Source organism: Rhinichthys klamathensis, unplaced genomic scaffold, assembly GCF_029890125.1.
Source record: "Rhinichthys klamathensis goyatoka isolate OS25496 unplaced genomic scaffold, OSU_Roscu_1.1 h1tg000046l_1, whole genome shotgun sequence".
Taxonomy (NCBI): domain Eukaryota; kingdom Metazoa; phylum Chordata; class Actinopteri; order Cypriniformes; family Leuciscidae; genus Rhinichthys; species Rhinichthys klamathensis.
Genome location: NW_026606593.1, coordinates 509264 through 524504, shown reverse-complemented (window position 1 = coordinate 524504; position 15241 = coordinate 509264). Strand labels below are relative to the sequence as shown.

Here is a 15241-nt window from a genome sequence, read left to right as displayed (position 1 = left end):
AAAGTCCGTTTTGATCGATCGATCGATTCGATTATTTTTGTCTAGCAATAGGATATCTGCAGAGAGCGACTTCTACTGCCTTGTTTTACAACAACAGTCGTCAATGCTGAACAAGGAAGTACCATAGACAGTAAAAGGGAAGTACACTATGGAGAGAGATAATGGTGCAATCGCTTTAATTAAAGCTCTTGGGTGATTAGCGCTAAAAATAAACAGCGATATAAAAAAATAATAACAATCACAGCTGTTTAATTTTTATATTGCACAGGTATAAGAGCAGAGAGTGCTTGAAGAAATGCAAATGTGACGAATTGCCTTGCCCTTTGCTCACCTGGTTGGTCTCAGAACTAAGAGAAAGTTTTCCCGATGCTCCAGGTAACATAACCGAACCCAGACAAGTCCAAGCTTTCCATCCATGTTCGTTTTTTAGTAGTTTGTTTTGCACGTATCTTATTTAAATGATTAGACCTGCACTTTTAAATCTAATAATAATGTAAATTTAGCTTTAATTCTAGGCCTGGGATTAAAAATTAAAACGTTTTCCTGCCTAGACAACATTTTGCACTACTGTGTTTAACCATCCTTTTTTTGTTGTTGTTGTTGTTGCTGGTATTATGCATAAAATGTATCTGTGCTTCAGCACGGAGAGTTGGTGGTGCAGTTCTGGTCGGTGAGTTGAGGGAGATGCTGAAGGAGATGTCCTGTCCTCAAAATGCTCTTATATCAGAGCACCTTTGCCCACTTCTGTTGTTCAGAGTGACTGGTAAGGTAGGGAGGTGGTGATAGATGTTCTCAATTTGTGCATTTCTAAGATTTTCTGTGAAGAACTACTGTGCATATTATCTTTCAATTCACAGAGTATTTGGTGTCAGAGTTGATGGCAGCCCGTATGCTGACGTACAGAGAGCGCCATCCAGAAGATGCAGATCAGAATTGTGAGACAAATGGCAAAGAGCAAAGAAAACGGGAGAGTCTTACTATGGGCAATGAAGATGAGCATCAGGAAACCAGTCAAGTGGAAGAGGATAAAACTAAATGGCAAGAAGTAAATAAGAGTCTGGCAGAGCTGTTCCAGACTCTTGGCTTGGAAACAGCTTCTCAGATGAGTGATGCCTGTACAGAGGTAGGAAACAGATCATCACTGAATGTCTAGTAATTAATTGGTACACTCTTAAAAATATATGTTCCAAATGGGGGTTTTCACAAGAAACCTTTTAAAGGGATAGTTCACTTAAAAAAATTAAAATTCTGTCATTAATTACTCACTCACTCTCGTGTCGTTCCAAACCCGTAAGACTTTCGTTCATCTTCGGAACACAAAAGAAGAACTTTTTGATGATATCTGAGATCTTTCTGTCCCTCCATTAACTAGCTATGCAACTACCATTTTGATGATTTATAAAGTTCATAAAGAGATTGTAAAACTAAACCATATGAATTGAGCGGTTTAGTCCAATTATTTTTGAAGTCCAATCACTTTATATGATGAACAGATAGAATTTAGGCTTTTATTCACATAAACATTCATCAACTCACACATCAGTTGTGGTAAACGGAAGCTCAAGCATGTTCATTTTATGCGTGAGAACCAATGAGGTTCATTCTCGTGTTACACAGTAGGTTTGAGCTTCTGCAAGAACCAATGAGGTTTGTTCTCGAGTGTCAAACACGTTCGGCTGAGCCTCTGTTTATATTCGCTGATCAATGTTTAAATGTGAATAAAACCTAAATTAAATCATTTCATCATATAAAGCGATCGAGTCTCTTTAGAAAATTTGGACTAAACCGCTCAATTCACATGGTATAGTTTTACAATCTCTTTATAAATGTTCTTAAGATCAAAAAAAAACTTACGGGGTTGGAATGACGTGAGGGTGAGTAATTAATGACAGAATTTTCATTTTTGGGTGAATTAGGCCTAACCCTTTAGGATCCCCAAAGAACATTTCAGTTCTTTAAGTTGGCATGTAATGAAAGTTGTGAAGACTTTTCTTCCCTATTATGACATTCGAACGAGAAAAAAAGGTAGGGCAGGACTTGATTTTGTCCATCAGGTATTGATTGTATGGTTGTTGTTTGCTATCGCTGTGATGTCATGTGAGTGACAGGTTCTCGCCCCAGTAAACGCATCATCAGTGAAGACAAGAGGGAGTGGAAGTTATTTTGATTAAATATTATGAGGGCACATGAATTTAAAAAAAAAAGATGTGCATGGTAAATCCTATCTAATAAATACAACAATATTCCATATAAAAATAAGAATTGTCCATTTTGATTTCATGGTGACTTTAAAAGAACCATTTTTTTTCTTACCCTAGTTTGAAAAGCATTTGAATAATCCCTAAAGAACCTTTTTCCACTATAAAAATACCACTTTTTTGAAATTTAAAGGTTCCATGGATGATAAAGGTTCTTTATGGCACCATAGATGCAAAAAAAGAAAATTTATTTTCAAGAGTGCGCTAGATATATATATTTTTTTTAAACATAATACGAGCTTCATTCATTCAGGTGGAGTCACGGCTGACATCACTCCCAGAAGGTGAATTGCCAGAAGCGTTACTGAATACCAGTCTGAACTCTGAGCAATGGGTATGCATTACAAAGTTACATTTGACCTATTTGAGAACTCTATTCCATAACAAATATTTTCACAATAATTTTTTTCACTCTTAGAAAAAGATTGATGACATCAACAGAGCTCTCTGTAAGGATTATGAGTGTCGGCGCCAAATGATTATCAAGCGTTTTTATGTCACGCTACAATCCTTTGCTTGGGGAGAGAGGGGAAAGGTACTAAGATTTCTTTTTTGCAAACCTTCAAGTATGTATTGAAATATTTGTTTCCCCGAGCAAATGATCTCTTTTCTTTCAAGGAACGCAGTGCTGTGCTTTCTTCCATGGCCCCCTTTTCACCTTCTCCCGAGTCGTTCGTCTCCATTGCTATGCTGTTGGCGACCAGAGAGGACGAGTCTCGCATTAGGCCAGTTAAAGCAGGGCCTTCAACAGCTGTTCACAAGGTGCCCTTCACCCAAAGTTTTGCTTCTAACAATAATTCACTTTTTTCTCTAGCATTGAGTGCATTAAATTTAGTGAGGGAAATTACATAATAAAAGATATAAAGGGGTAATTCACCACTGGCAAAATGGGCTTTCAATAAAGTTTGTTTGCCTATGTGGTAGAACTGCCTAGGCGAAAACATTTTTGAAATCGATGCTACTGGGCATGTAGCCAACCAAGGCCACTCATAGTCTCATGACTCGGTGTATGAATGAGTGAGTGAATGGGTGAATGTGAGGCAAAATGTAAAGCGCTTTGGTGGCCATTGGGTCTGTGAAAGCGCTATATAAATGCAGTCCATTTACCATTTACCATTTTAGTCTTCTCCTATTGGATAGGCTTGACCAGAGTCAAATACCTTGCTTGTGTAGAAAATACTTCTTAGCAAATTGTAAATATGGAGAGAACACTGCAACGAAAAATCTGAAAAACCTCTGTGTTTGTAGTTTCCATTTTAAACTGGATGACTACGAAAACAGAGTTCTAGGCCAAAGGAAAAAAACTGACAGAAACTGCCATTTCGTCAGTTAATTAGGAAGAAAATGAACGGGGAGTACCTTCTGTCCAACAGCGAAGCAAAACGCCGTCACGTACTGGTGTAACTTCCCAGTATGGTTACGTTTAGGATTAGATGTGTGGTGTGGTTAGGATTAGGCAATCAAGTAGTCAAAATTCGGCACAGAAGCCTGTAGACATAGTATTTTTACCATAATGCTGTTTAAAGAGTAGATGAAGTACAATAAAATTTTCAGTGACACACTACACTTACCATTTCGGTTTTGTTAATAACCAGGACTTGACATTAACACCCACCAACTGTGGCTGGATTTTAGCAGTGTCATGTAACGCAGTCACTCCTCCTAGCCACTTTGGCAGGTTTAATTTAAATATAGATATTTTTCAATTGTAGTCTTTTAAAAAAGGCTCCGGATGAATATTGTTTCTATTACAGGGCTTGAATTTCGCCATGGGATTGCGCATAATTTTAATTTTGTCCTCGCACCCAAAGTGCACACACGTAAAGCCGCCTCTCAGAAGTAAATTGAGTTATGTTTCGCTGCTTATTGCACTTAAACCGTCAAATACACACATCATAATGTCAAAATGCCAGTCTTGGCGAGTATTCATGTAAACACAGTCAGTTATGTTTTAATTGAACGTAAACAGTCGAGAAAGAAAAGAAAACAGATATGAACATATGCGTCAGGTCTTAAAGTGACAGCAGCTTAATATACCTTCTGCCAAATTATGATACGTTAATAATATCTAAATGGCAGTTTTTTCCGATGGTATCAATGTCGAAATTGTGGCCAGTGAAAATGCTTAGTGGCTAGTAACTTCAGAAAACCATTAGCCACAGTGGCTGCTGAGCAAAAAAGTGAATGTCAAGCCCGGTTAGTAAGCCTCTGTCAATCCGACTGTCCGTGGCCAGGGATACGAAAATGCAAAAGTACAATCTGTAGTTTTCACAAAAGCTCTGGAGCTGTCAAAAGTCCGTTGAATTATGCATGTTGTGTCATCCGACGGACTCTTGCTGACAAATAAACATGAATTTCTCTGTCCAGGTCAGACGCAGAGAGAGTAAACATTGTTCATTTACATATACTTCCGACATTGTATCAAAACAAAGCTGGTTGAAAATCTGCGAACTTGTACTTTAAGAACAATTTATGCAAAACATTTGTTTCTGCAGGTACTAATGGGCAGTGTCCCAGACAGAGGGGGACGTCCAGGAGAGATTGAGCCACCGATGCCCAGCTTCACTGGCCGCAGTGAGGGAGGAGGTGGTGGTCAGTATAGAAAGAGAAGGCGAGAATATTCAGGAAAGAAGAAGAAAAATAAAGAAAATTAGTGGTTTGTAACTAACACAACACAACGAGCTTATTTTAAGCAATATTTCTCAGTAACATGAATGATCATGGACTATACTAGATTAAAAAATGAATCCTTATTTATTGTTTCAAAGCACTTAATGCACAAATTTAATTTGATGAACAAAAATGTTATAAGTTCATTTCAATGAAATGTATAAATATGAACTGCTACAAGCTGTATTTTATTTTCACAACCAAAATATTATTAAAGGCAATTACGTTTCCTTAAAAACAACTTTTTCTCTTTAAACTCTTTTTTCCTTGTTACATTTGCATCATTTGTTTAGCATGTCATCGTTTATTTTTTTACATCTGCATTTTTCAGTGATAGTTCATTCAATGAAAACTACTAACATTCTTCTATAGTTTTTAGTAATAATTAATATAATTTTTTAAGACCTAATTTGAGATTTAATTGAGTACATATGTGTGAAAATATGTGTCGTTATGAATGGTTGAATCTGAATCGCTCAGATTTCATTTAAAAGACATTTGTGTTCCGAAGATGAATGAAAGTCTTACGGGTTTGGAACGACATGAGGGTGAATAAATAGGCCTACATATTTTTGGGTAATCTAACCCTTTAACCTATTCTACTCTTAATGTTGGAAATGGGTTTATAAACTGTAAAAACTACCCTTTTGCAGTTTTATCTCACAATGCTAAAGGTAGTTTATCCCAAGTTGGCATGAAACAGAAGTTGCGAAAGTTTTTTCTTCCCTACTGGGACATATATCCAAGTGAAACGGCTTCTCGAACAAGTAGAAATGTAGGGCGGGACTTGATTTTGTCCATCAGGAATTGATTTGATGGTTGTGATTTGCTATTGCTGTGATGTCATGATGTGAGTGACAGGTTGTCCTGCCCTAGCGCCAGTAAAACGTCATCAGAGAAGAGGGAGGGGAAGTTATTTTGAAATTTTGGTATTAAAGATTATGATATTATTATTAAAAAAATAATAATGATGATGTGCACGAATAAATCATTTATTATAAATGCTGCAGTATTCCATATAAAAATAATTGTTACTTTTGATTTCATGTTGACTTTAAACTAAGTAACACTTAGGGATTGTTTAAAAAATATTTACGTTATTGTTATAATATTCCTCAGTACTTTGGTGTTTATTATTAATGTGTTTGCCGTAAGGAGTTGAGTTTATGGGCAGTAAATGGTTAACTGGAGTGTTTGGATTAAGACGCTATCTGGTAACCAAGGACGACGATACCGCGCTCACACACCCTGACAACATTAAAAAAGCGTTGAAACTTTGCAACACATACTGCACAACGTTTCATTTCATGCACTTATATTTACACTAAGTTTAGGACAGAAAATATGTGTTTGGAGTCAATGAATCTTAGAGTTTAAACTTTTATACTGTTTCGTTGTCATGCTGCTAATGCGACCGTATTTTTTATGCGAGTCTTATTTTTCCCCTTACAATACTGGATTATTAGATGTGTTTTTGAGTCTATTAAATTGATTTGATTAAATCCAAGCCATGTCTGGAATTCAGCATGCGTCCAATCAAAGCATCAAGCCTTTCAAATCCGGCGAGGAATATCTCTATGCCATGAAAGAAGACCTGGCAGAATGGCTGGGAGATTTATACAACATGGGTATTGACGTAAATAATATTTTGGAGGTGTTGGAAACAGGTGCGCTTCTGTGTGCTCACGCTAATAACGTGACACGAGTGGCGGATGAGTTTCTGAAGAAGAGCGGAACCACTGAGATCCAACTAACTTTACCCGCTTCTGGAGTCACTTTCGTCAGCTCTGCACATCCAACAACATTCCTGGCCCGGGATAATGTGACGAATTTCATCAACTGGTGTCGAAAAGAGATGAGCATTCCAGGTACGTTTTTATTATTTTACATGTATATGTGACGTTTTATATTTGTCGAATTAAGAATTAGCACTTTATCACATAAAAACCGCTTGACAGAAAATCACTTGTTTGTAATTCAGACACTTACCTCTAGATAGTGCTGTGAGCTCACAATAGTCGCGAAGCTTGTCAAGTGTTGGGCTGTTTGTAATTTTTTGGGCCTTAGTTAATTTTTTTTAAATTTTTTGGGCCTTAGTTAATTTTTATGGAAAGTAATGTGTTCTTGGCTGGGCTGGGCATGCTCGTTTGTTTCTTATTAAAAACAAACAAACAAACAAATAAAAGTTATATTTTTGGAAAACGTAAAGGAATTTCCTTTCACAGTGAAATGCAAATTCACACATGTACAGTAAAAAAAATAAAAAAAAATAAGCTGTGCTGCCATTCTGGATAGCAGAAGAATAGGATGTAGGAGAAGAAATTTCAACACACTTGCTTTATTTATAAATATCTATCTATCTATCTATCTATCTATCTATCTATCTATCTATATCTATATCTATATATATATATATGTTTAACAAGTCGTTTTTGCTTAATGGTATGGTTTAATTGAATAATTGAAGGTCAGCAGCAAAGACATTGTTTTGTGTCTCCAGACAAAGACACAAAACCAAATTCTTATAGTTCCAGTTCTGTTTTCTGTTACCATCTTAAACTCTACCCCCTCTGCAGACGTACTGATGTTCGAGACAGATGACCTTGTCCTGCGTAAGAATGAGAAGAATTTTGTGCTGTGCCTTCTTGAGGTGGCCAGACGGGCCTCTCGTTTCGGCATGGCTTCACCAGTCCTCATTCAGCTGGAGCAGGAGATCGAGGAGGAGATTCGTGAGGAGATGGAGGACTTGCCTGCTCAGCCCAAACCACAGAGGCGCTTGATAAACATCCAGGACCTGGATGAGATGGTGCTGCATCAAAGATCAAATTCATGTTTACTGATGTGCTGAGGGCATTGGATTTTAATTAAGAATAGAATCTAAATGAAGCAATTTTTGCATAAAATGTGGATTAAAATGACATTCATTGCAGTCTTTGAATAATCCCTTTAGGTGAATCTCACGAAACCTGTCAAGAACTTATTTCGTATTCCACTGCAAATTCAAATGAAATGAAAAACTGCATAATGAAAAGAAAAATAGCAACTTTAATATTTTTGCATTGTAACATGTTTGACAACAATTGAGCACAGCATAAAAGTTAGAGCAGAGCATAAAAACTATTTATTATATAAATTGTAAATAATTTTTTTTAATTAAAAAAAAGTTGTCCAGACAGAATTATTTTTACTTTTTTATAATTTTTCATTACATTAATGAGAATTTAAAGGGGGAAATGTGCTAAATTATAAAAAATAAAAAGTCAGTGGTCCTAAAATTTTCCGTATTAAAGATATAATGTCTTATTTTTTTCACCATTGATGTCTAATCATCACTAATGAACATTATTGACATAATCAGTCAATTATCAGATACTTGAATCTAAAGCGACTAAGTAGACTTAATGCAAGCACAAGCAATCTGTAATTAAGTGCTTTGTAATGTTGCCAGCTCATGGCTTGCTCCTTCCAGTGATTGAACCACCAACCTTCTAGTTACCAGCTTTAGGCTTTAACCACTACACCACCTGTAGCACGAACACCACAGTTATCCAACTGATGTGGCATTCAAGAGGATGCCTTGGAAACTAGGACACCCAAAGGGTCAAAGCTGAACATCCATCTGTACCTATAAGATTCATGCCTCTTTTTAGCATTTAAAATGATTTGCATGATAGGAAAAGAGGAGAACTTTGGATTAGCCTGTCATTTTGATTTGTGGGTCCTCTCCTTTCTGATTTATGAAGGCTTTCAAAGTGGCATGTTACATCTGCTTAGAATACAATAACATTTTTGTGTTTGTGTGTGTGTGCAGGTCCAGTTTCTGATAAGCCGATGCACTTGTCCATCCCAGTTCCCCATGGTGAAGGTATCAGAGGGCAAATACAGGGTTGGAGACTCCTACACTCTCATATTTGTTCGGGTATATAAAAGCTTGTTTTTTTTTCTTTCTGTTAATTTAGCATTTTTCTAAGCAGTACTCGTATTACTGCCTGTCTATGCTGGAAAATGTTGATCTATCATAGTCATTAAAATATGCATTTTACCGTCTCAGTAGCTTTGTTGAACATAAATGGAAAAGTATGTTTTGTTGATATGACAACATGAGACATGAACATGCTCATACATTTTTTATTAATGTGTGTGTGTGTGTGTGTCTAGATTTTGAGGAATCATGTTATGGTGCGAGTGGGCGGAGGATGGGACACCCTGGAGCACTATCTCGACAAACATGATCCCTGCCGCTGCACTTCTCTCAGTACGCTCACAAATACACACCTACAACTACCTACAAAAATTAGCATCAGAAAATATATAAACAGTGAAAGGTTTGTGGTAGTTTATCATTCTCCACCCAGACATTTTTGTGTGAACTATCCCTTTAAGATTGCTTTGGCATTATGAAGTACATTATGAGACATTGTAGTGGGATAATGTTTGTATAATCTTTACTAATATTTCATCACATCTCAACACAGGTACTGTAGTATATGAAAATAACTTATTTAAAGTGCCCCTATTATGCTATTTTAAAGACTACAATAGGTTTACATGCTTCCAAGGTCAAAAAACACTTTCATTTTCTCATAATGTACATTGCAGCATTACCTCTTTTCTCACAGTATCTGAAACGGTTTGATCAAGGATTCCGTCTCTCTTAACCCCTTTTTTCTGAGAGCTTCCTCTGCTCTAATGGGTCAGATGGCCCAGTCTGTTGTGATTGGTCTACAGCTTACAGTGTGTCGAAAACGAAACGCTATTTCCATATCTGAATTTCAGTTAAACTGCTGTGGTTTCATTCCAAAAATGCAATGCAAAATGCAATTTGCTTTTGCAGCACAGAACACAGCGTCTTCTCAACCCAAGCCAAACTCTTCCAGGCCTCAGCTACACCTTCAAAGTAGATGTTGTTTGCAGGCTAACAATAAAGTCCATAGGCTGATATCATGCAAATTTGTTACAAACCTATGTAGGTTCATGCAGAAGTAAGACTGGAATTACTGACGAGTCATTTGAGGCAGTTCAGAATTAGTTTTCTTGTAGGAGACAATGACTCCATTTATTGAGCACTTTGATCTTTGAAACTTTGCAGACCTTTTATATTCACAAACAGCTATATAGCACTCTACATGAAAGGTATTATCCTAAAAAGCATAATAGGGGCACTTTAAGGAATTGGATCAGTATTTCCTGGAAAACCTCTTTTATTTCTTTCTCACACATACATATCAGTCCATAAGTTGACCGCACGTCCAGCTACTCCAGTCCATGAGATCAAAGAGCGGTTGACCAGCCCACGACCTGATGCGCAGTGTGCTTCTCAGACCACTCTTATGCTGAGTCGAACGCAGTCCCCTCTTCAGCCAGTTGTCTGGACCCCTTCAGCCCCATACAGAGCCCAGAGAGGACGGCTCTCTCCTCCACGCTCCTCCTGTTCCCCCGACCCTAAACGTCAGCCCACCCGCCGGAGAAACAGCCCCTCTCCTAACAAGTTGGTTTGCTAAGTAGTACCTAAATGACTATTTAACTATTAAGTTTTGATTGACTTTGAAGTTGGCATGAAATTTTAATTCACCCTATCTATTTCCTAAATGCTTTTTATTGATAATATTGTGAACGATCATTCGTGCATGTTTAATTTAAACGTAAGCAGGACTTCTCCCATATCGTCTGTATAACCCCTTTCTTACCACGTCACAATGCATAAGAAAAGATCTGTCGTTACTTCTGTTAAATCGCGATGGATTTTTTCTTCTATATATACAGTCAGAACTTGTTGGAATGTGATTGGTCTAATTAAAAATCTTTCTCTGAGGCCCAAAGAGCTAGCTGACAGGAAGATAGAAATCTACTTAAACCCTTGGATTTTCACAGACACATTACTTGTTGTCTGAGACCCAGACAATAACAGCACCCAGAGGCATAAACAAGAGGCTGTGTGCAAGACATCGAGAGAGACAGAGACTGTGATTTAAAAAAACAAAAACAAAAACTGAGCTTGCCCCTTCAGCTATTAAATAGTCACTAAGAAACAAACTTGTTCCACTTCATCATGATATCTCATTAGTAATGTCCAAAGATGTAATTACAGAGGCTATTATCTCATTATTATTACTCTATTATAGTAGAGTTATAGTCTCTATTATACACACATTTAATGATCACATGTTGGCTATTAAATCGTTGTAATAAAATTAGTAGAATAACAAAAGGAGAGAGCAATGGCAATTAACCTGCCTTCTTTTATTCAAGAAATGAGTGCCTTGACTTTTGTGGGTTAATTACTTTTAATAACGTTTAAAGGGTTAGTTCACCCAAAAATGAAAATTCTGTCATTAATTACCCACCCTCATGTTGTTCCAAACCTGTAAAACATTTTCATCTTTGGAACACTATTTTTAATAATCTGACCCAGTTCTGTACTCTCCATTGACAGCTTCGCAACAACCACTTTGATGCTTCAAAAAGTTCATAAGAGATCGTAAAACTAATATGAATTGAGCGGTTCAGTCCAATTTTTCTGCAGAGACATGATGGCTTTATATGATGAACCTATTTAATTAAGGTGTTTAATCACATTTAAACATTGATCAGCGAACATAAACAGAAGATCAAGCGAACCTACTTGAACCGAACCGTCTCTTCAGAAAATTCTTCCTAACCGCTCAGTTCATATGGAATAGTTTTACGAAGTCTTTATGAACGTTTTGAAGCGTTAAAGTGGTAGTTGCTTAGCTGTCAATGGAGGGACTCTAAAATTATTCCGATTTTATTAAAAATATCTTAATTTTGTGTTTCAAAGATGAATGAGAGTGTGAGCAACATATGGGTGAGTAAATGATGACAGAATTTCCATTTTTGGGTAAATAACTCTTAAATCTTATCTAATATGAGGGTTTTAGAAAGTTATTTTCTAAATCCGTTGTTTGCAACCATACTAACTAATGGCAGACTGTATCACTGTGATTATTATCTTAAATTATATTCATCCAGATTGCATTGATTTACACGTTCATTCCAATAAATCGCCAGTGTGACTGCATATAGATGCAATCACACTTAAGTGCAATATGCAAATCACCACTCACTTACATATTATATGAGTGTTTGCATTAATTTACTGAATAAAAAAAAAAAAAACATTGATAGATAACTCCAAATGTTTCCTGTAATTTCTTGCAATGGTTATTGTTGAGTAAACCAGGTAAGCAAATCGCAAAACTGCAGTGTCGGGTCTCTTTCTCAGAATAAAAGCAGCAAAAGAAAAGGCTAATGACAATAACTGAATGCCAATAACAAAAACTCATTTGCATTTACATCCTAATTAAATGTGGTCGAAATCACTCCCAGACCACCTCAAAATGTGGAAACGCAGATAAACACATGCCAATGCCTGGTGTAAATGAGGCCATAAACTGAGAGTGGGTCTGCAAATAGGTTGTTTTAATGTATGTCCATGAAGTGTCCATTTGAACAAATCCCTTCTGATATGATAAAATGGAGTTTTTATTACCATATGCTTAATCATGTATATTGGTGTCCCTAAATACATGATACTTTTTAACAGCTGTTGAGGAACCACAGACTCACTGACCCTAACATGGCTATGTGTGGGTGTTTTTTCTTCTTCTTTTTAGATTAAGGGAGAGACCGAGTACTCCATCTCGAGAGTACAATTGTGCTGACAGAAAAGATAGCTTGAGGACAAACTCCTCCAGTAGGACAGGCAGAAATGCAACACGGACGTCACCAACACCTCGTCTGACAAGCAGTCTTCCTCGGGCCACCCATCATCCAACCACACCACAACCTGAGATACAGCGTCCTCAAACACCTCTAGTCCTTCAGAGAAACAACAATCAGATCCAACGCCAGCAAGCGCCTGAGAAGAATCTGGGTCAAACCTGGACCAAATCGCAGTTTGTTTCCAAACTGAGACAAAATTCCACCGTTGGAGTAAAAGGACGAGAGAACGAGGACAGAGCGCACCTTGTCTCTGACATGAAAGAAAGTCCAGGAAGGACCTTCCAGAGTTTTCCTGGAAACACACATTCATGTTCCAAACCTCCGAACATCACTATTCATGAGCCAGAGGGCAATGGGGGTCCCAAAAAGAGTGCACATTTCATCCGCAACTTTTCTCCTTTTAAAGGTATAACAGGGGCCATCACAGAAGCACAACACACCAGACCTAGAACACCAGCTAAGATCTTTCAAGAAGAGTCACCTGGTAAACCGAAAAATATTCTGGATGTAACCGAGAAAGGCCAACTTCAACAAGGAGCAGATAGATCAGCCAGCAAGAAGGTACAGCACTTGGCTCTACATGTGCCGAACATTGTGCAGTTTCAGAAGTCTTTAGGGGGTGAAGAGGGAGGAATTGAGACAAGTTATCTCTTCACTCCTCCTCCTCTCAGCCCTTCTCAGGAAGCCATCCTCTACAAGAGCCTAGAGGAGGAAATCTTGTGCAATCTACAGCAGCTAAGCATTGACACAGAAAGCAGCACTAGCTCTGATGAGAAGCTTCACGAGACTCCTAAGAATTCGAGAGAGATTCCATCTGACCACTGTAAAGCCTCCAACAGATCAGCAAGTCTTGATCGGGCAACACCCGACAGTGGAAACAGGGCTTTTGATGCAGTCATGGCTGAACTCTCTAGTGGCCAAAGGAAGATGGAGAAGGTGTCAGTTGAGAAGTGGATGAACACTCTTCCTAAGGGTCTCAGAGGCAAGGTGGTGGAAGACCACACTACCGCACATCACCTTAAGGTCTCTAAACCTTGTATGACCAGTTCTTGGTCCTCATTGGGATCCAGTATGGATTCAAAGGAGACTGCTGAACTTGTTAAAGTGCCAGTTGACAACTCAAATGTTGAGACCAAAATTCCCCCTGTCAAAGTATCAAATTTAGGAACTGAACATGTAAAAAAGCAGAGGAGTTGTTCAATCAAACAAAGAAGATCCTTAAGGAAGCCAGAGAGAGTGCCATCCATCTTCAAGCTGAAACTAAAACCCTGTGTGCGACCAAGACGTGACCACAGGTCCGACCGAAAGCCTTCAAAGATCCCAAAACCAGTTTTTTACAAAAGAACAAGCTGCAAAGATGCCAACTCTCAAAACCAGAGAGGGAATGATTCCCCCCATGGGCCTTTCGGCACAGACAACTCTCGAGGAAACACTTGGGCTAAACCAAAATCCCAGGTCCCAATACCGAGTGCAACAAAGTGCCAAAGAGCAAACAAGGAACCACATGGTGATCAAGATCTGGAAACCTGGGTTTAATCAACGACTCAGAAATGTGTAATTTTGGAGTTTACTGAGAATTTGACTGCCAATTCAAAACAACCCATGTGTTAGTCAGGAACTATTTTACTTGCTATTCAAAAGTGCATTTTTTTCGGAAAGCCTTCAACATCCTTTACAAAAAGCACAGCACTTTCATCAGAGATTAAAGTCACCTTAACCTTAATGAGATACTTGGGTGGTTTGTTGATTGTTTATACATATACATATTTTTAATGTACAGTACATACATTTACTGTATAAAAAACTAATTGAAAACTATAGTTTTAATGCCATAGCAATGCCATTGGTTCTGTCAAATATTGTAAGGGATTTTTGTTATTTTGCATTACTCTTTAGGGTCTAACTAATGAATTTGTAATTGTTTACTAAATGCACTAAGATGTTTACCAGTTCCACTCTGTGTACGTACAAGCTAAAGTTAAAGAGATAGTTCACCCAAAAATAAAATACTTTTATAATTTACTCACGTAGTTCCAAACCTGTATGACTTTCTTATTTCTGCAGAACCCAAAATAAGATGTTTAATCTGTTTAAGTCAATGGGGTCCAAAACAACACTGGAGTTTACTGAATCCATTGTATAGACAAAATAACCCCAAGACTTTTCCCAAAATATTTCCCTTTTGTGTTCCACAGAGGAAAGAATGTCATACAGGTTTGGAGTGACAAAATGGTAAGTAAATGATGACAGATGTTTCATTTTTGGTTAAACTATGCTACATTCAGAGCTCTTTAACATATAATTTGGGTTTGACTTATTATTAGACTTTAGATTAAGGTTTTCAACGTAGATTGTCTGAATTTATATCCTTTTAAAATGACAATTTCTCCTCAATGTCACGCTCGGGCAGTCGGGGGGCCTGTAGACATGACGGATCAGATGTTATTCTTCCATACAATCAGGTGTTCAAGTGATGAAACTTTCCACATTTAATAAAAACTGATACACTGACATCTGAGCCATGTGAATGTTTGTCACATCATGAATGTACAGATACGAATTTGTATATT

The 15241-nt window shown here is 37.6% G+C and overlaps 2 protein-coding genes across 3 annotated transcripts; both read left to right on the top strand.

Annotated features, from left to right (window-relative positions):
* Nucleotides 1–64: 64 nt before the first annotated feature.
* Nucleotides 65–4915, top strand: im:7138535 (uncharacterized protein LOC797998 homolog). The gene is made up of 8 exons (XM_056247311.1): nucleotides 65–192; nucleotides 269–375; nucleotides 641–763; nucleotides 858–1123; nucleotides 2512–2592; nucleotides 2677–2793; nucleotides 2877–3020; nucleotides 4754–4915. Exons 1-8 carry the CDS (start codon nucleotides 149–151, stop codon nucleotides 4910–4912), a joined length of 1041 nt encoding a protein of 346 aa, XP_056103286.1. The 5' UTR covers nucleotides 65–148; the 3' UTR covers nucleotides 4913–4915.
* Nucleotides 4916–6291: 1376 nt separating this feature from the next.
* Nucleotides 6292–14498, top strand: LOC130082463 (GAS2-like protein 2A). 2 transcript variants are annotated; one of them, XM_056247310.1, is made up of 7 exons: nucleotides 6292–6796; nucleotides 7505–7734; nucleotides 8740–8847; nucleotides 9087–9183; nucleotides 10158–10416; nucleotides 12563–13661; nucleotides 13695–14498. In XM_056247310.1, exons 1-7 carry the CDS (start codon nucleotides 6439–6441, stop codon nucleotides 14205–14207), a joined length of 2664 nt encoding a protein of 887 aa, XP_056103285.1. In that variant the 5' UTR covers nucleotides 6292–6438; the 3' UTR covers nucleotides 14208–14498. The 2 variants fall into 2 exon arrangements, with proteins under 2 accessions (XP_056103285.1, XP_056103284.1); XM_056247309.1 differs by having other exon boundaries at nucleotides 6293–6796; nucleotides 12563–14498.
* The last annotated feature ends 743 nt before the right edge of the window (nucleotides 14499–15241 follow it).

What these genes read in the sequence shown, in the direction of transcription:
- im:7138535 (XM_056247311.1), top strand. Translation starts at nt 149, where the DNA reads ATGGAGAGAGATAATGGTGCAATCGCTTTAATTAAAGCTCTTGG. An exon ending in GCTTTAATTAAAGCTCTTGG is followed by an intron (nt 193 to 268) that starts GTGATTAGCGCT and finishes TATATTGCACAG; the next exon opens with GTATAAGAGCAGAGAGTGCT. An exon ending in TCTGTTGTTCAGAGTGACTG is followed by an intron (nt 764 to 857) that starts GTAAGGTAGGGA and finishes TTCAATTCACAG; the next exon opens with AGTATTTGGTGTCAGAGTTG.
- LOC130082463 (XM_056247309.1), top strand. Translation starts at nt 6,439, where the DNA reads ATGTCTGGAATTCAGCATGCGTCCAATCAAAGCATCAAGCCTTTCAAA. An exon ending in TCCAGGACCTGGATGAGATG is followed by an intron (nt 7,735 to 8,739) that starts GTGCTGCATCAA and finishes GTGTGTGTGCAG; the next exon opens with GTCCAGTTTCTGATAAGCCG. An exon ending in ACACTCTCATATTTGTTCGG is followed by an intron (nt 8,848 to 9,086) that starts GTATATAAAAGC and finishes GTGTGTGTCTAG; the next exon opens with ATTTTGAGGAATCATGTTAT.